The sequence below is a fragment of the Cebidichthys violaceus genome, unplaced genomic scaffold (assembly GCF_023349555.1).
Source record: "Cebidichthys violaceus isolate CVI_PGR_0920_01 unplaced genomic scaffold, fCebVio1.0.p SCAF_22, whole genome shotgun sequence".
Classification (NCBI taxonomy): Eukaryota; Metazoa; Chordata; class Actinopteri; order Perciformes; family Stichaeidae; genus Cebidichthys; species Cebidichthys violaceus.
Genome location: NW_027176395.1, coordinates 8841017 through 8861538, shown reverse-complemented (window position 1 = coordinate 8861538; position 20522 = coordinate 8841017). Strand labels below are relative to the sequence as shown.

The window sequence follows — 20522 nt, the reverse complement described above, 5'->3', positions numbered from 1 at the left end:
AACGCATTCTGTAAACAGATTGGATTAAATAAGTACTTATGCCACCATTTAAAAATACTTAAAGGAAAAAGTCTTCCCTGATAACCACTGCTCATGGTTTAAACAATAACTGTGCCTATAGATTGGAGCTGAATTCAGAGTCGTTGGAAACTTAAGCATCCTATGAAGAAAAATGCAATTACAGCAATGAAATTGACTATTCAGATAATATCAGTCCCATGTTTGTTGACACGTGTGATATAAACATGTTATGCCATATAAATATTTCAGCATACTGTGTAAGGTTGTACCACTGCAGGTTTTCCCTCCAGGTTACTGGTAAACACGCCTTCAACATGGCAGCTATTTGCTTTTCATTTATTTCAGTCCAGCTGCAGATACTTGAAACTTGCGTGTATTAGCTAAGCTGTCACGTTTGGTTAAAGTATTTTTTTTGTCTGCATTGCGTTACTGCACAATATTAGAGTGTATGATGGATTACATAATGCAGGCCAGTTTCAAGTCCAAACGAGGTCATGCTTGCACCATACTGAAAGGAAGTGAAACCACATCAGAGCATAATTCAGAGACTAAGAGTGTGCTTTATGGCTGGCAGTAATATAAAGTAAATTGATTTATAGTCAAACAGGAGAAAAAGGAACCATTGATATGTTCCTTTAGATTCTATTATCACCATATATTTTGCTCTGGTGTTACATATACTTCTGCTCGATACTGATGGAAGAGGATTATGGCCAATGAGTTCTGAAATTCATTTATTAAAGTCATTGTTTCAACATTAATGTCAGACTTCTGTTCTGACATCTTTTCCTCAAACTTCTGACTTTTTCTTTATAATAACAAGTGGCTACTCTTCAGAATTCATAATGTTTTTTCACTGATCCTGTTCCATACATTAAGGAATATTGTGCCGCATCTATGTTCCACCTCCTCAGCTTGAAACATTAGGTTGTTCACATCTCTGAAATGCAGCCTTCAATGAGCTGATTAAGAACATTTTAATCTTTAAAACAGTTGGTCCTCTATTATGGTTTATTTCTTGGTGACACCTACAAGAGCATGTGGAGACCCACAGTGGTCAATATTAAATAAATAAACAAGGAATATTCATATGAATAAATACATGCAAATGTATAATGTAGCAATGAAACTGTAAAATAATCCAAACAACTGGAAGTTTTTTTAAACTTAGCTGATTATTACAAAATGCTGTCTCTTTTTGCATTTAAAAAAAAATACTAACAGTTTAAATTTAAAAATGTATTTGTCACGCAATGCTTTATATAATAATTTCATGGTTATATTACATATTCTGTCTGTATTTATTGATAGGATTATTTATTTCATTTATTTATTGACATTGAACTGTCTGGGATCTCCATATTTCCAGAGGGGTGGGGGTGTACTTGGCTGATCTCAAAGGGGAGCTTATTGAATATCCATCCATCCATCCATCCATAAATCCATTAGGGTCAGCAGGCTACACCCTGGACATGTCTCCGGTCAGACACAGGACACAGACACACAGAGACAGACAACCGTCCACGCTCACAGTCACACCTACGGGCCATTTAGATATACCAGTTCACCTCATCAGCCCAACCTGCATGTCTTTGGACTGGACCACTTTATGAACAGTGAGAGTAAATAAAGGGGACAGAAGGGGCCACGTCCACGTTTTATCACTACTGTGGCAACTTAACGCTGCAGTGCAGTTTCTGTTGAATAAAATCCATTGTTCCCTCACTAGATAGTTTGGCCTCTGGAACTTCTAAGGCAAGAAATTGTAGCTGCACTTGTCAGATGCTTATTTTTCTCACAAATTAATCAACACTTATGTAAATAAAAATGAAACAAAAAACTTTTTCAGCTGTTCTATTCAACTTAATTCTCAGGTCTCAATTATTTTTTACAAAAACGAAAAGGTAATACACAAAAATTGTAAACATACTCACACCTCTTTAAGTTGAAATAAACTTAAGTAAGTACATGTGTGACTTGTAAATAAAGACTTATTTTCATATGAAAATTGGCAACAACAAAAAAAATACAACCATTAACAAATCAACTCTAAGAAAGGGTAGCAACCTACATCTAACATCTATGCAATTTCCTCTACACCGACCCCCGAACCCCCCAAACAAGATTCCAAATAAATAAATTAACAAGTTCACATTGAGGAATTAAAGTATATGAAAGTCAGCTGAGCAGTGTTCTTCAGTGTACTCGGAGCATTTAACACATTCTGATGAGATTATGGCTGGCTAGCAGGGATATCGTGGCTAGCACAAACAAGCTGCCATTATATACCGATCCACAGGAACTCAATATATTTCCAATTATTTTCAAAACTAGGAGTTCACCAAATCACAGCCCTGTATTTGAAGGGTTATTAACCAATTTCAGAAAAATACAAATACAATGAAATATTGCCAATTTTTTTTGTAGTTTGACGTTCCTGTGTTAAAAGTGATTTCCCCCCTTGACCCTGTTGGACAAAAGAAGCCCAAACCCACCCGGGGCTCCAACGCCACAGACGTGCACCGCTGTGAGGCCGACAGTGCAGCAGCAGCGCGTTGGTGGGCAGCAGCACTTACCACTGCCACGTGCCTCGCCATCGACTTTTACACAGCAAATGAATTTGGCATGTCCCTAAATCAATACAATGCCAGAGTGTTTGTTCAGAGCTCTGAGCTCCATGGAGTACACTATTAGGGATACTGGTTTGTAAGTTGAGATTGATCATTTTGCTAGATGTTTAAACAAATTAAAAATACCATGTGTGAATTTGAAAACGTAGGGGTCTTGCACCAACATACAGTACCAAATACTTTTAGTGGGGATGTTTTGTCTTATGTACAATACAAGAACAGTGCAGCTAAATACATAATTACCATAAGTACAAACACTCAATTCTTATTACTGCTAAGACAATAAATAAACAGGACGAAAAAGAGCACTTATGATTTGTTTAAGCTGTTCTTTAAATGACCACACCGGTGTGTTTAAACTGGAGCCCATTTAACATGGACCACATGTGCTTTACATGACTACCATCCATTTTCCACAGCATGACATTTTTCTACACTAATACATAATGTACAAATCAACTAGGAGGTCGCTTGAGAAAAGAAATCCATCACAGTGAACATTATATGTGTTGTTATTTTGGATTTTCAATTTGAATTCGTGTCCCAATGTGAAGACTTTTGAAGTCGACCTTTGAGAACGATTTCAGGTAACACTTCATTCAGCCGATCCTGTAATTCTTTTATAATGGATAGAAAATAAAAATATGATTTCCGAGGAATTTCCCCGGAGGAATTATGACATAATGTTCTAAGACAGTGTGCCTGGGCAAATACTGTAGACTGTATATTAAAATGGACGTCACGTTTCCTCCCGCTGTACCGAAAAAGAAGCCAAAATATCGCACGTATGTAAGCTGCCATCTTGAGAATTAGACGTGATTTGGAGCCAGAGTCTGCACAGTAGTGATCGAGGGGACTGCAACACGGTATCGAGTCCTGCCCACAAACCCACTCGAGCCAATAGAGAGCCAAGCACAACTTAAGACATCTTACCTCCTTTTCATAGCATCAAATAACTCATCAAAACCAAACTTATCAGAAAAATTAACACTGCAGAGTTTATCAGCGTGGTGAGAACTAACCTGAATAACAGAAACCTTCCTTGGGAAAAATTTATTTGAAGTACTTTGATTTTTTGTCCCATCTGCTAACGAGGAGGGGGCGGGGTTTATGACCTGTACGGCAGTGAGCCACCAGGCGATCCAGATGTTTTGGCTTCACTTTTTCACAGCTGTCATGTCATCCATCTTTACATACAATCTATGGCAAATCCCCATTTATTAGATTTTTTTAAGAAAGGAGCAGGAAATTATGTAATAGTAACATAGTTGTTTTTTTATTTCCCGGAGAGATTTCCTTGATGGGTCTGCTAAAATCCTGACTGGAAAATGACCTGAGATCAGTTTTAACATAATATCGAATCAGTTTGTTGGAAACTACTGTAATTACAACTACACAGACAGACAAATGTCTATATTTTTGTTTGCTTTGGTGAACAAGCTACATGACTAATTAAGCTCGATCAGTTTTCAACTTTTCTGCATGTCCATTGAACGGAAATTGAAATGAACCAAGAAACACTACAGCATGCTTTGTAAAACGGTCAGCAAAAATGTAAACCTGACACCGGTATGGTCCTTTAATCTATTTGGACACCTAGTGACTGGCTCGGGCTCCAAGTGCCAACGTCACAATGCGTTTGCTTATACTCGATGCCAGCTGTCACCTCTTGGAGGTGCCGGGCAGTGCTTGAACTTTGTAATGTAGTTCTGTCTCTTAGCGCACATATGAAAAAAAGGCAGAGAGAGAATTGTGTAGAAATGTCCATCTGAGTACAAGTGAAGTTTGACAAAAGAAACTTTGCATAATGAGAGTTCATTTGACCATTTCATCTAATGTAAAATATTACAAATACACACCTTTGGTAACATTTTACTTTAAAGCCCTGTATCCCTCAACAACTACTAGATCACTTCAAATGTTAAGTGATATGACAAAATGTAAGCTGTTTGAAGGTGTACCATATATTTAATAATTCAAATGATTAGTTGAGTGAGGTGAGAAAATGGATATTCACCTCGTATCTGTGTGTGAAGTACAGAGTAGGAGTTGGGACGTGGTTAGCCTAGCTACCTTTGTACAACATGCACACCAACAGAAATATTGTGGTTTGGTCGGCAAACAACAGTACAGTGACTGGTCACAGCTTTCTCAAGTCTTGTGCCACGTACATGTAATTCTGCTCAGACCATAATCATGAGCAACAGAGTTGCTAATGGAGTTGGCCTCCGAGTTGCAATTTCTTCTCAGAGATATCTGGAAATTCCATCTTCCACAACGTCTCCTTCTTGGTGAAAAGAACTAGAGTAGTGTCAGCAGACCGGAAGCAAAATGGCTGCAAAGCTGGAAGTTACAGCCACTATAAAAACAATCAACGTAGGTAACTTATGAATACACGTTTTGGCTCTGGTTTCACTACAAAGATGGAACAAAAGAAGCATATTTAAAGCGTCAATGTGTATCATTTAGGAGGGATCTATTGGCAGAAATTGAATATAATAATAATAGGTATGCTATGTTTAGTGTATAATCATCTGACAATACGAAAAGTGTTTTTGTTAGCTTAGAATGAGCTGTTTATACCTACCTCCCAGGCACCGTGTTTCTACAGTAGTCCAGAACGGACTAACACTCTTGTGCCATTTGAGTTTCCGTGTCAGCCGCCGGTGTCCTCCAACATGCTTGGCACACGGGAGAGGTTTCAGTTGGTTGCAATCTGCAACCTCTCCGGAAGATGTCCCCAAATCTGCACACTGAATCTTTAAGCTCGTTAAAGATGTGAATTTAAGGCTAACAGTGGGGGTAAACATCTATGAATCGTGCCTGAACTTTTCCTACTCCTCCAACTCTACTGACAACGCATGTGTGCAGCTTTATTGTTACAATGATGTTGCGTCTACCTTTCTTCCAACCAACTTTAGATGAAACTACACCCACTTCCGTTTGGCAAAAAGCCTCGATGCGCTGTTGACGTTTATCAGACCACACAAATGAGACAAGAATTAGCTAGCTAGGGCACCTTGCACTTCCAGCGCCTCAAGACTGCGGGAAGCTATTTTGCCGGCAGGAGAGCGGACGGCAGCTAGTGAGACGGACCACAGTGACGACACTGCCTCAGGCTTTCATCGTACGGAAGCGGGCATGAAAAAAATCAATAGATGCTGTGTGTAAGAGACTAAAACCAAGTGTATCTGGTAGCTCATGCTATAGCCAGAAGTGCTGGATGCGGTGTATAACTTTTTCACTTTGGATGGAGCCAGGCTAGCTGTTTCACCCTCGTACTTAACACACAGACGCAAGATTGACAACCATCAGAACATCTCACTCTCAGAAAGAAAGGAAATAAGCATATTTAGCAACATTTTGGACCACTGCTTCAGTGAGCCAGAAGTGCTGAAATTTAAAACAGTCAAATATGAATTATTATAATTATTTGTTTTACTAAATGACCAATTTTATTTACTAAATCAATCATTTAAGTAATTATCAAGGTTTGACAGGACAGTAAAGCAAAGTGCATGTACATGTTAACAGGGACATTACTGAACATTCTGAGGAATTCCTGAGTTTAACCTCCCATGATGCACGAGAGAGGGAGGGAAGCTGACAGGAAGAAAAGTCAGGATGAGACACAGAAAGAAAGAAAGCTGCCAGTGCTTCTGTTTTATCTACTAATACCTGTTGAACAGTATTGCTGATAAGACAACGCTTGTGTCATCCATTACAAAAAATGAAAGAAGAAAAAAATACTTCAAATATCAAGAGAAGTATGACGGTGTCAGAGACCAAACTGTCTGCCACCAGACTCTAAGTACAGTTCTGTCTCTTCTGTTCCTCTGTTGTACATTTCTCAGTCATTTCCTGACAGAAATCCACTGTTACGGTTGGGCTACATACCTCCTCTGTGGACCCCAGCACCAGTGGACACTCTGGGTTCTCTTGCCCCAGACCTGACTCCTCCAGTCCCCCCTGACTGGGACCCATGTTGGACAGACACGCCGTATCGCCTTGTGGCGACGCGGGTGACCTGGGCCGGGGTGAGCCCTCGTCAGAAAAAGGCGACGGCGGGTTGGATGTGAGGTCGATGCTGGCAGAGATGGGAGGTGGGCCCTCCCTACACACTTGCTGGGAGAGGAAGGAGAGATTCTGCCACAGCTCCGACATGCAAACCTTCAGCTGGTTGCGCTCGCTCAGCAGCTTCTCCTTCTCGCACACCTGTGAGTGCAGAAGATATGGCGTCATCAGCAATGCTGCCCACTCCTCCAGTGAGCAGTGCGTCAGGTGTACCGAGACCAAAACAACAAGAGCATCAGTCGTTTGTTCAAAGGCCAGATATCGGTGTCATGTAGTTGACCTGGCTCAACCATTTGATTTGCGCCTCACTGTTAATATTTACGACACTTACCATTAACCTGTCCATCAACCACTTTATATTCATGACACTTACAGTTAACCTGTTTATACATTTCTGATATTGAGTACATTTGGTTTTGCACCTTATTAATAGTATTTGGCTTTATTTTCACTCTTTATGTTTATATTTGCCACCCCCCCAACTCATAATACCTAAAATACATAAAAATTTGTGAATTTTCCTTCAACACAATGATGTGGAAGTTAACAGCAATCTCTTCTTGCTAAACACTGGGATTGAGGAGCTACAGTTGGCCAACATGGCCACTAAAGGGTGTGCTACATCACTAATCTAAAAATCATTCTATAGTATACAACAACCAAAGGTACAACAGGTACTTAAGCTTCCAGTTTAAGACTTGTTGCATCAATTAGATGTTGTCTGTTATTTGATCTGGTTATGTCATGCACCTTTGAGACCCAGTAGGTTTCTGTTGTGTTTGATTGGATTGACGCGTGTGTGTGACTGTGTGTTTGTTACGTGATCGTACCAGTTTGCGGATCTCGCCCTCCAGGTTCTGGATGCAGTCCAGCTTCCTCTTGCGACAGCGCTGGGCGGCGATGCGGTTTTTGCTGCGGCGGCGGATGTCGTGGATGAACTCCAGCTGCTCCGAGGTCAGCTTGTGCATCTTGATGAGGATCTGGAAGTCGTTGCGTGGCAGGTTGGTGATGTGGTCCACGGGGAATGGCAGCTTCACCTAAAGAAGGACCAGAGGGGTTTCATTTCACAGGATTATTTGTCAATCAAAATGAATCACTTTCATACTTAGGTCATGTAACGAGAGATGAGCCAACTCCATGACAAAAGGGCAAACTCTGATGAAGACCAGGGCATATGGTTGAAAACTCTAGAAAAAGCCAGTAAGTAAGTTTTCCAGTGTCATCTGACTGTGACTGTATGTATAATTGATGCTACTTAATTTATTTTGAGGGAGTTCAATTCAAACTGACAAAATACCTGTGCTCCATGAGCTCTAATAATCTCCCACATGCCTGCAGTCTTACTGGGCATTGTGGCAGTTACCAGAAAATTCATCACACAAGTAGGCACATAGACTAGTCGTAAATACTACAAGTGAGGGTCCCCCTGGTTGGTGGAGCTCGTTGGAACCAGGTGGCAACCTCAGGTTCTGCCAAGTGAAGCCAATATGGAAGCGTCTTAAACCTGCATTCTCTCTACTGTCCATCAGGGGGCGACTCATCTGGTTGTATAGAAGTCTATGAGAAAATGACTCTACTTCTCTCTTGATTTATTACCTCAGTAAACATTGTAAACATGAGTTTATGGTCTCAATCTCTAGTTTCAAGTCTTCTTCAATACAGCATGATGTTCATTTAGTAAATGATGGTCCATTTAAAGTCAAATAGACCATAAAGCAGGGTAAAACCAACATGGCAACGTCCATAATCCAAGATGGCGACGGCAAAATCGCCGAACTCGAGGCTTCAAAACGACGTCTACAAACCAATGGGTGACATCACGATGACTACGTCCACTTCTTGTATTCAGTCTATGGTTGGAACCATATGCAGGCTGCACTGCCACCACCTCTTCATGCTTTTTGTGAAATAAATCTTTTGATCTATGTTTTTGACTCACAGTTGGCAATATTACAATGACTCATCAATTAAAGATAAGAGGGGCAGTGATTGTTGTAGTAGCGATGCAAAATACAACATGAAATATGTAAGTTGTTGGATCAATAACAGCAGGCTACAACGCAACACATATTTTTTTTGTCATTAACCACATTTAAAGCACGAAAACTAGTTCCATCATAATATCATGATGTGCTGCATTGATATATATGTCTGTGCTATGAATGCAGACATCCATGTAATACTGGACAAAAATATAAACACACTTGTTTTTGCTTCCATTTTTCATGAAATAAAATATAAGACTTGTTCTATGCTTAATTCTCTCAAATTTTGGTCATAAATTTATTCATATCGGTTTTCGAATCCACCCATTAGACAGTAAAAAATAAGCAACCATATTTTGAGCGCGGCAACCAAGAGCTGATGCCTGGTAACCGGCGTGGCAACCACTTTTAAAAGTTGGTGTTGGGCTCTGTTTATTCAGCATCTCAGGTGGATGGATTATGGATTATCTTGGCAAAGTGCACAGATTTACACAAATTTATGACACAAATTTCAAAGAAGTTAGCCTTTTGGTGCATAGAAAAAGACTTTGATCTTTTATTTCAGTAAGTAGTATTATACATTATCCAATTGTGTATGTGTGTCTATCTAATGTAATAATAAATATTCATATATATTTTTTCATTATCACTAGTCCCCTCACTTCTGAAACCAAAGCTATGCCCTTAAACCAGTCACTCACACATACATAATATTCCAATAATATAATAATATATATCAATACACCAAAAACAGGAGTCATTCTGCTGCATAATGGGTTTTATTTTTGCTACTTTAAGTACATTTAACTAATATTACTTCAGTACTTCTTTACCTGTAGTGGAGCAGTTCCTAATTGCTACTTTTCTTAAGTAAATTCTCTGAATACATCTTAAATAACTGGAATTCAGTTACATGAGAAGAAATCAACATAGTTCCAATTTGCCAGCTGGAGGTCAATGTGGTGTAGAACTCACTAGGTGTCAGTGTAACGCTGTTTATTGATCCCAGCAGCTCGGGCACAAAGATAACACAGGCTGAGCTCTTTGTTTCACAGCCAGCAGCTCATTTTGCTCCTAATTATTATTTTAGTTCTTACAGATGGATCGGATGATATCATGACATTTTCTTTTTCTTTCTATACGTATCAGTTCATGTTGTCATTCTTTCATATATTCTCTCTTTCTTCACAGTTCTGTCACGTCTGTGCATTCATCTTCCCCTCTGTATTTATGTGTATGTATTCTTTCATTCATTCAGTGGTTAGTTGCTGTAGCTGTGGCCATCTAAAGCTGAATTCTCACTTTTTAAATATCGCTCATTTCATCTGTTGATGAGTGAATACTGTGTACTTTGTTTTTGCTCCATGTCACATTGCAGTAGCGTACATCGGAGGAGTCGGCTGCAGACTTCATCGCTGCCAGCATACCACAATGACATCATTCAATGCTCTGACAACAGAGGATACAGAAAAGAGAGGCAAGTGTGTGTGTGTATATGGTGTGTTTAGGTGCCGCCCTGTCCTTTACTGTATAGACATCTATAAATAGCTGCATGACTCTCAGCAGTCACATAATAAGGTTGGAATGACAAAGTGAGCCGTGGATGGCCATAAATCCCCTCCCCAATCTCTCTCCCTCTCTCTCTCTCCCCCTCTCGCCCCTCAAACCCTCTCCCCCCTCTATCTCTCTCTCTCGGCCCCCTCTCTCTCTCCCCCTTTCTCCTCTCGCCCCCCAAACCCTCCCCCACTCTATCTATCTCTCTCGTTCCCCCCCTCTCCATCTATCTCTCTCTCTCTCTCGCTCCCCCTCTCCCGCTCTCTCCCCCCCCCCTCTCTCTCTCTCCCCCTCTCTCTCTCTCTCGCTCCCCCTCTCTCTCCCTCTCTCTCTCTCGCTCCTCCCCCCTCTCTCTCTTTATCTATCTCTCGCTCCCCCTCTCTCTCTCTCTCTCTCTCTCTCTCTCTCTCTCTCTCTCTCTCTCTCTCTCTCTCTCTGAAGATTCACACTAGAGGGGAACCTAGAGCCAAGTGTCAGTATTGTCTTGTAGTGTCAGTCATACATTAATTCACAGTTTTGTGCATTTGCCTTTCTAGGCTACTTAAACAACAGAATATGCGTATTAAAGCCTATGACATATTTTCACAATAATCTATAGTTTTGTTAGTATTTGATAACTCTGATTTGTATTTTGGTGGTTTTCTGATTTGTAGTAGTATATTTTAGTAACTAAACCATTTTCCAGCAAGGAACAGTTTTATCTCATCACATATTAAATATGCTGCTCTGGATCTATTGATGTTACATGTGATTGGCTGTTTGTTGCAAACCCCGCCTCTTTCATGTGCATGAATTGGAGCTGGATTGGAAAAGCTTAATAGAGGTGGCTAATCACTAATAGGATTCTTTATATCAGTTGCCCTGTGTTGAATTTAGTGAAGCCAGATAACTCAAGGAAGCCTGTCTCTGTCATCTGTATTTAAATAGTATTGAAGAATGACTTACTTAATACTTAAGAAAGGAGGAGAAAAGCAAAACGGCAGAATGCAGAGTGGAGTGGAGAGGGTCGTATTGGGCTGGCCTAATTGGAAAGGGCAGATCTGGGGTCAGGAGTAGCAGATGGTGGAGGGAATGTGGCCAGGACACCTTCCACCTGCCTGCAGGGCACCCTAGGGTGTGTGTGTGTGTCCGCTCTATGGGCGAGACAACTGGGTCAGGGCAAAGAAGTGGGACAGACCCCCCCATGCACACACACATATACAGGAGTGCTATACGATGTATGAGCACAGAACTAAATAAAACAGTACTAAAACTAAATTCTATTCGGAGCTACACATTTTCCCAATGTGTTTATATAGGTAAGTTCAATATTGCATGAGCAATACTGTGTGTTTGAGCAGCCATTTTGTTTATTTCACTGCTATATTTTCAGGTGACGAGGTAAAACATGGTGACTGTTTTATGTGCTTTTGTATTAAGAATTCAAATTCAAGGGTTAGTTCCTTTTGTCAATACATTTGCCAGTATATTGAGTCCAGCTAGCTAAAACTAATGCAGTTTAATGCAACGACCCTGCAATAAATCCTCCCTTTTAGAAGGTTAGAATGTTAAAAGTGTTTAAGAGAGGTGTTGTTCCAACTGTACGATCAACATGCTCCACCACATCTCCGTGGACTGCAGCCTCCTCACACTGTTGAATCAGCGCCTCTCAAAAACAGTTTCAACTAAAACTGAACATGAGAACTTTCATGAAGGGAATATTATATATTACAGGTCTGTGTGATTGGACTGCATTGGCTTTAGCCAGGTGGACTCAATAAACTGCTCACTGAGGGGAGAGTTCACAAAGAATGGATTGTGGCCACTGTCATCACTGTCTGCCCCGTCACCGGTTCACAACAGATATTGTGCTGATGATATTACAGTGAAAACATGCACATTGCATATTTCAGCTGAGTAGAATTCGCCCTTTTTGCCCATTATGGCAAAGTATAGATGGGGGGGGGGGTGTGTCAGCCTGAGCCAGAGGTCTAGTGAGGATGAGCTGGCCACTTCCATCCAGCACACAATGAAATGTAGGGGAGCTTTATTTATTAATTTGATCTTGTCAGTGGATCTCAAAATAAATACATTTGAGTGGACACACCCCGCTTCTTCAGTTCCCACCGACTCTCTGAAGACGCTCATAATTTTAGTGTATCTGAGTGTTCTTAGCACTGATCTCTGTGAATTAGACTGGTTTTGCAACAAATGTCTGCTAATCACCTAATTTAACTAAGAGCACAAGAGCAGCGAGACGCTGTCTGTTTCTCAGCCCAGTTAGGGGTGCATTTCACACCTTACTGGTGCTTTGAGAGTCTTATTTGTGCAAAATTTAAAATTCAGTGACTTGCACGGTTCTCATACTGTACTTCAGATGTAGCTAATGCCATCTTGTACAATACAACAAATACAGTTTGCTTGAAACTTTAACAATAGATATTATCACGACAAAATTTCAATCAAATTCTTTGTTTATTGTGCGTTTTCTCTCTTTTTTGGCAAATGAATTGTACTCAAAATACGTATGGTAAAGAGTCTGTAACCACAACTGTACATATAAAATATTTTAAGAGGTGCTGTTAATCACGCACTATTATCATATGTGTTCTATTAAGATGATATCAGTTTTTTTATTTTTGAATATGGTTATCATCAATACTCGTATATCGCAACCCTAATTACCATATAAACACCCAGAGTGACTGAAATAGGTAAATAACACTTTAGATGTTGTTGTAGCATGATTATATTGTTGAATGTATTCAATTACAGTGGTGGAAATAGGGATGCCCCCCAGAAACTGTTCTGAAAGGGGAAGTCCTAAATGAGTAAAACACGGTCCGGAGTTTACGGTTCTGCTATCGGTTCCTGAGTGAGATGTCCTCGTCCCAAACCTCCTCCCTCTGTCTCTATGTGCTTTACTCTGACACGCACACACACCGACTACGGATCCGGCTCAGTACAGCGTAAGACACACATCATGGCAAAGAGAAGAAAAAGATCCAAAGTGTGGCTATATTTTACTCCAGGAGATGATGAACTCTCGCTGTCACAAATGCAAAAAAACTTTCACAAATAAGAGAGGAAACAGCAGCAGTTTATCACAACATGTGACCAACAAGCAGAACATCAATCTGCAGAAATGCTCAGTTTTCTAATGTTTGTGGGGCGGCCGTCCATCCTCATCCACTGCAGGTGACGTTAGTGATGATATACGGAGTTTCAGAAAGTTTCAAGAAAGACTATTTGTTTACATACAAGAATTTATTTCTTAATTAATTGTCTTTTTTTTCACCAAAAATATAAAAAAAGAACCGATAACAATATCGATAAGGAACCAAACCGATAAGCAGAATCACTAAGAGTACTAGCATTAATAAAACGATACCCATCCCTATGTGGAAATGTACATCATGATTATTTGGCATGATTATTATATGACAGCTGTTTATCCACCCCTTTTTTGTTTTGGTGTTAAAAAATTATTTTATAACATGGCTACCTGTTTTACAGATTAAAAAGTGTTTTAGCATTAGCCTAGAAAAGTGAAGATGACCCAAAGTTTAAGTATTTAAGAGGTTTAACATTTTTTTTTTTTTTAAATCTTTCTTTCTTTTTTATGTTGACATCCACCAAGACAATCATTTTACTAATGTGACGCTCAACAGGTCTCTCTGCCTGATTGTCTTTGCTTTGTAGTAAACAAACTACAGTCAGTCAGCCTGGTGAACACACAACACATTTAGGATATAATCACATGCCAATATGAATAAATGCAGCAGATATTAAACAGCAGAAATGGCTTTACAGTGGGTCAAACAGCCGTTCCACACAGTACACCATACACATACATCTGTTGGGAGAGCAGCAACTGAAATAAGTAAGTCTGTAGTTGTGACCCCTGTAAGATCTGACTCAGTATGTCTTTTCAGAATGGCCGAGCACCTTAACCATAACCTCCGCAACTCATATTCACTGACTCATTGACGGGCCAGTGGCCCGTACCACTCAAATCTAATAAAGCTAATATGCTGTGTGTGTGTGTGTGTGTGTGTGTGTGTGTGTGTGAGAGAAAGAGAGAGAGAGAGAGAGAGAGAGAGAGAGAGAGAGAGAGAGAGCTCCGGTATATGACTCATCTCACATCTCATATAGTGCATGTGCTTAGGCATCACCATGGAAACCATTCGGCTCTTTTAACTCCAATGAGAAGGCCTATATGTTTGAAGTGTTTGTGTAGTTTCACCTGAGAGAAAAAATGGTCTAAGAATAGTCCCAGCTGTAAACCACACCTCAAATATGCTTGGAAAAAAAGTCATTGCTACATGCTACCAGCACAGGAATATGTGCTAGTAGCCGGTTATTGCTCGGAGGTGGTCGATACTTTGGTAAGATAATATACTGGTGAATTACAAACCTCGCCATTTATAAGCAGTACAGGGATTTATTTACAGACTAGTGGCAATGTCAGTACATGCAAGACATGCCAGCATAAGTTGGGCTACTCGGCAATGTCATCCCCTGACATATGAGCCAGTCTAGATGTTCTTTGTTTAATGAACAGAATTTGACATTATTCAAATTTGGCTGTATGTCCAGTACACACCACAAACATGTGTATGTGAACGGATAGATGTGAGTGTTTCAGGGGTATAAGAACCATGTTGCTGGGACATTCTGAGTCTTAGTACTGTCAAAACAAGACAAAGAGTCTACATACATACTGGGGTCCTAGACCCCTTGATTGACACTTGAGATCCCCTGAAAGCCTCAACAGCTAAATATTATAAAGTCTCTAATATCAAGACAACTTGTCACTAAAATGTCTTTAAAAGCTTACTAATGCCCAGCAGTTGTCATAATTCAAACCGCAAAACGTCACATATATGAATAGCAGTGACGTGCGGTGAAGTTCCTGGCTGGTGAGGCACTGACAAGTCAGATTTACAAATATATGAACCCAATAGAGTAGCTTAAATCACCACTCAATTGGCAGGTTGCACATTGACTACTGGTTGTTTTTCATATTTCATATCAGTATTCTTTACACACACATAGGTAAGGTACATATTTCATTCCACCAGGAGTGTCTGCCCCACCGGGAGCGTTTCAGAAGCGGAGCGCTCGCGGGCGCCACCCGCGAAAATCGTGAGATTCCGCGATAATCTGTGTAACAACCACGGATGTATAAAGAGAACAACAAACACATAAAAGGTTACTTTACCTGTCCATGTTGAATTGCTGTTGATTTGGTCATATTTCCCTGTTTTGTGAGACATTTTTAAGCTTGGATATTGAATCTTACATTTTTGTGGTCAAAGCAAAATATAAGAAGAAGAAGAAAAGTGTAGAAGAAGAGCAACGACAGAACAAGTATAAACCCGACCCATGGGCTCTCGCACGCCCTCTTCTTTGAGGCAGAGGTAGTGTTTGCCTCCCCTCTGTGCTTTTTCACTGCGGTTTAATGTCAGATCAGCAACACTAAATATGTTCTACACATACGTGAAATACACTACCTATTCTATGTAAAGAAAGGACATATAATACAAGTGTATACAAATATTACAGTGGTGACAAACAATGAGAAACCAAAAGGCACGCGCTCAACCAAGTTTGTGAGGGATTGCGTGAGGTGAGGCAGCGACGAGCTGTGCCTCACCTCACGTGTCTCCTCTCTGTTTGAACAGGACATGCGCTAATTCAGCGATTTTGATTATAAAAATGCTTGAAATGATTGGAATCATACAGAAATTACATTTATAGCACAGATCAGTAGAGAAATATTATATATTTATTCTATTTTAGCATTATTTGTTTTTTACTTTTCATGATGACAGCCTCCCCTGACCGCACGTCCCTGAATGAATAGTGAGTGCAAGAGACAATTCTCTGCTGTAACGTTACAGGACACAGCCAGCCAGAGCCTCAACAAGTTGCGCAAAAGCGAGCCTGTCTTCACTTCAGTTTGTGACCTAAACAAACACACAACCTTGTGATTGTCACCGGGTATTTCGCACACTGGTAAACAGGATATACTGTTGTCCTAGAGTCAGTAAGTTACATTAGGCTTCTTTTTTTTTTAGCATATGCATCATAACTCATATTCTCTTCCTACTAGCAGTTTCTGGTTTAAGTTAATACAAGCTGACTTTAGATCTCATGACTCGTTTGTACTTGGGCTACTCTTACACTAAATTGTAGCTGAATGCATGTTGTTTCCTGCTTGTGATCCTATTCCACTCACTCAGGTTAGGTCAGGTCACTAATGTCTTCAAAAAACTGACTCATGAGAATCTTGGGAAACTAAGGGAAATTCAGTGAAATTCAGCAAAAGAGATACCACAAAGGAGAACCACTGGCAAGAAAGTAGAATAAAGGATTACACTAACCTCAGGGCCAGAGATTCTAGAGACGCCGCTTTCGCTGTCTCCCTCTGAGAAAGAGCCTGATTCGTCGCTGGAGTTGCCACCACTGGCACCAAAACCGTGTTCACTTTTGATATTGGTGCAACCCTGAGAGAAGACCAGCTCACCGCTGAGGGGGTTCCTCTGCTCCATCACCCCAGCCAGGCAGTGAGGGAATCCAGAGGTGGAGCCTGAGTGCGGGGATGAGGAGAAGTCAAACTGGGGAAGGTTGAAAGGCGAGCTACCGCTGCCTGCATCCTCTGGGTAAGAGAAGGAGGAGCGGGAGCTGGAGGTCTGGGTTCGGGGCTCAGAAGGGGAAGGGGAGTGGGCTGATGTCTTGACGGGAACAGGACAGCTGGTGGTGAGGCATGACCGACCAGAAGAAGGAGCTTCTACCTGCATCAGAGTTGAGACCTTTTCTCTAAACGTATCATCCGTGTAAGAATGGGCCAACATTTGTTGCTCGCCAGCTGCTGAGGAGAAAATGACACTGGCTCTGTCAAGCTCCCCCTCATGTTTAGAGGAGGACGCTTTGGAAACTGGCCTTTCCACGTTCTTGCCAGTAAGCGCTGTTGGTATGACATCTGCAATGTCTGTCTTGAGGACCACTCGACCCAGAGATTCCCTCTTATCCCTCTGCCTGTCTTTGACCAATTCCCTGTAGTGGTTGAGGGACAGTCTGTTGGTGAGTAGCTGCTGGATGGTGGTGCTGGGCACGCCGCTGAGATCTAGGCCGCCTCTCTGGAGATAGGAGCGCAGGCAGGAAGAGGGTGACCCTCGGCTCGGAGAGTGCTCAGCTGCTACTGGAACCCCTTCTACCTCAAGCTCCATCTCCAGTACCTCCTCGGTACACAATTCTGGGTTGCAACCACTACTTTCATCTCCTTCTTCCTCAAACACAAATGGTTCCTCTTTGATCCTGGAGGGTGTAAGAAGAGTTTGTGGAGCAGCACTGCTGTCTCTGAGTTGTGAACTCACAGGGCTGACTGAGGTATGGTTGGCCAAGATGACATCATCACCGCTGTCATGGTCTTCTCCGTTGTGCTTGTCATCGCAGATCTGGTACTGATAGTTCCTGTATTTAGGACATTGAGAAATGTCAGCGGGAAGCGATGCAGTGCTTGCTCTGTGATTGGTCTGCTGCCTTGTGTCTGCAGAATCATTCGAGGAGATTGCCTCAGAAAAGCGGGCATCCTCCGCCGTGATGTCATCGTCATATTCCACCTTGCCATTACTGGCGTGCTGGCTGTCGTTCTGTAACTGGGCTTGAAGGAACCGAAAACAAGAGTCCTCTAAATTGTGAACACCCAGGAAGTCAGCGCACAGGATGACCTCATGGATGTTTTCCCGACTTAAAACCAGCTTGGCTGTGTAGGCAAACTGGAGCAGTGGAGCAAAACCCTTAGCTGTCACCTGTAGAGGAGAGAAGCATGAGATGAAGGAATGGTTTTACTGTCAGTGCCTTAAGTATCTCACTATATAGCAAGGAATCTAGGTGGGTATGTTCAATGCATATCTCAAGAACCATTCATTCTTTTGAATGTACTTCACACTTGGCGGGTGTATTGCTGGGGACCCAAGGACGTTCAGTGTCCAAATTGCTACAATTTGGACAAGCAACATGTCCAATATAAATAAACTTTGAATAAACATTCAATAGCACTTTGTGCATTAGCTTCATGCCTCTGTGGACTAAATCACGCATGTAGACCGCAGTGGGCCTTTACAGGCCGACGTTCACTGACTGACATTCACTTTTGCTGCCGAATGCTAGATACACTCAACGAACAATGAGCGGTTCTCGACAATGCCGCAAGCAGCACTTCATGGGAGCCAAGTCATCGGCTAGTTCTGAACAGGCTCGTAGGCTAGTAGTGTAAAAATTGTAAGCACTGCCATACATCTGTTTACCTAGCATCCTCCAACTTCTCAAAGGAAATCAAGTCCAGGATGTACCTTTCTGCTGTAAGAAGTGTATTTTCACTCACCAAGTTTAAGTACGTTCATGCTGCTGTTACATACCCCTCCACCTCCGGATCTCCGCCAATCTTTGTAGATTCATCAGCTTCATCAACTCATCATTCTATCAACCTCATCAGCCACCATAACCACCAGTGTCTGGACTCCACGGGGGATTTATATTGCTCAGGGCAATCACAACTCGATCACAAATCTCCTCGTCGAGTTCACCAAAGAATTTCTGTGTAACTCATTAACGCATAATAAATGTTAACTACCAATCATTCACTTGTCTCTCCTGATTGAACTGCCTCTGCCTGATTTAACATTGTCATGCGGCCAAATGGCTGCAAACAAGGGCTAAGTAGTGTCAACGGTGTCAGAGATACCGTAAAAACACCTTGTGGTTGTCAAGCTGTGTCTGATGCAAAGACACGCATAAGACATGAAGAACCCTTTAGTGTAAATGTTTACAAACACCCTCAATGCTTTTAAAATACTTGATTTGATATTGACCCCTGGGTTATTATATGTTTTGCTACTTCTCTAACAGAGTTGATTGGATCCATACTATATCTTAAAGGAGAGTTATTGGGAAGCCTTTACTATGGCTATTCAAACGGGCTTTCTAAATACAATTTAGCCATGACTCACTAAAGTTGACATAATTTCAGTTTTGGGGTTTAGGGCTACAAGTTAGATTAGAACGCCTTTTGCACATTGAACACCAAAATATGCTGTGTAGCTTCTGAAATGATACTATATATTATTGAGGCTTTTAAAAGGCATACTGTAAATTCTCTCTTCAAATAATAGGCAGAGCGAGGCCAGCTCAAACAAAGGTCAGTTGCGAATAATGGCTGGGTAAAAAACATTGAGGGGGGGAATTTACCTCTCGCCTAGACAACAGTTCACATGGTACATTTGGTATAGTGTACATTTTCAAAGCACTGATTCCATGAGTACAACAACAGAGTCATACTCACCACTCCACCAGAATTTATGTTTTCATACTCTAATTAATTACTACATTCATTTGTTCTTTGCCATACCTGATCAATGTTGAGCTACCATCAACAAAACATTAAAAGCTCACCTACAAAGAGAAGGCTGCAAGACATTTAATGTCAAATTTATCGAGGAAGTTTCATGTCAGCCAAGCATCGTTCTGAGAAAAAGGCAAAGTAAACACCTGGTGTGACTCTTACTGTACTGATGGAATTAGTGTGGTGGAAACAGACATTATACTGAATTTATTAAGACAACAGGTGAACATGGAGGAGGTTTTGAGTTTGCCTTAACTGGAGAACAGGGGGAATTAGATAAAAAGTCATGTCTCTAATATTATCCTCTCTGTCACTAAGGCCACTATTTCGTAACTTACTGTTATTATATTCAGAACTCATCTCATCTCATCTCATCTTCAACCGCTTATCCGGGATCAGGTTGCGGGGGCAACAGCTCCAGCAGGGGACCCCAAACTTCCCTTTCCCAAGCCACATCAGCCAGCTCTGACTGGGGGATCCCGAGGCGCTCCCAGGCCAGTTTGGAGATATAGTCCCTCCACCTGGTCCTGGGCCTCCCTCGGGGTCTCCTCCCAGCTGGTCGTGCCTGGAACACCTCCCTAGGGAGGCGCCCAGGTGGCATCCTTACCAAATGCCCGAACCACCTCAACTGGCTCCTTTCCACGCAAAGGAGCAGCGGCTCTACTCCGAGTCCCTCACGGATGACCAAACTTCTCACCCTATCTCTAAGGGAGATGCCAGCCACCCTCCTGAGGAAACCCATTTCGGCCGCTTGTACCCGCAATCTAATTCTTTCGGTCATGACTCAGTCCACATGTCCATAGGTGAGGGTAGGAACGAAGATTGCCCGGTAGATAGAGAGCTTTGCCTTGCGGCTCAGCTCTCTTTTCG

The 20522-nt window shown here is 41.5% G+C and overlaps 1 protein-coding gene across 1 annotated transcript in view; it reads right to left on the bottom strand.

Moving 5' to 3' along the window:
- Positions 1-6148: 6148 nt before the first annotated feature.
- The window catches only part of LOC137877923 (transcription regulator protein BACH2-like), a 70831-nt gene continuing 56457 nt past the window's right edge, over positions 6149-20522 (bottom strand). The window contains exons 3-5 of the mRNA XM_068718110.1: positions 16633-18060; positions 7556-7762; positions 6149-6866 (exon numbers count right to left, since the gene is read on the bottom strand). Coding sequence (XP_068574211.1) covers positions 6459-6866; positions 7556-7762; positions 16633-18060 — 2043 coding nt within the window. The 3' untranslated portion in view covers positions 6149-6458. The remainder of the gene's footprint in view (positions 6867-7555; positions 7763-16632; positions 18061-20522) is intronic.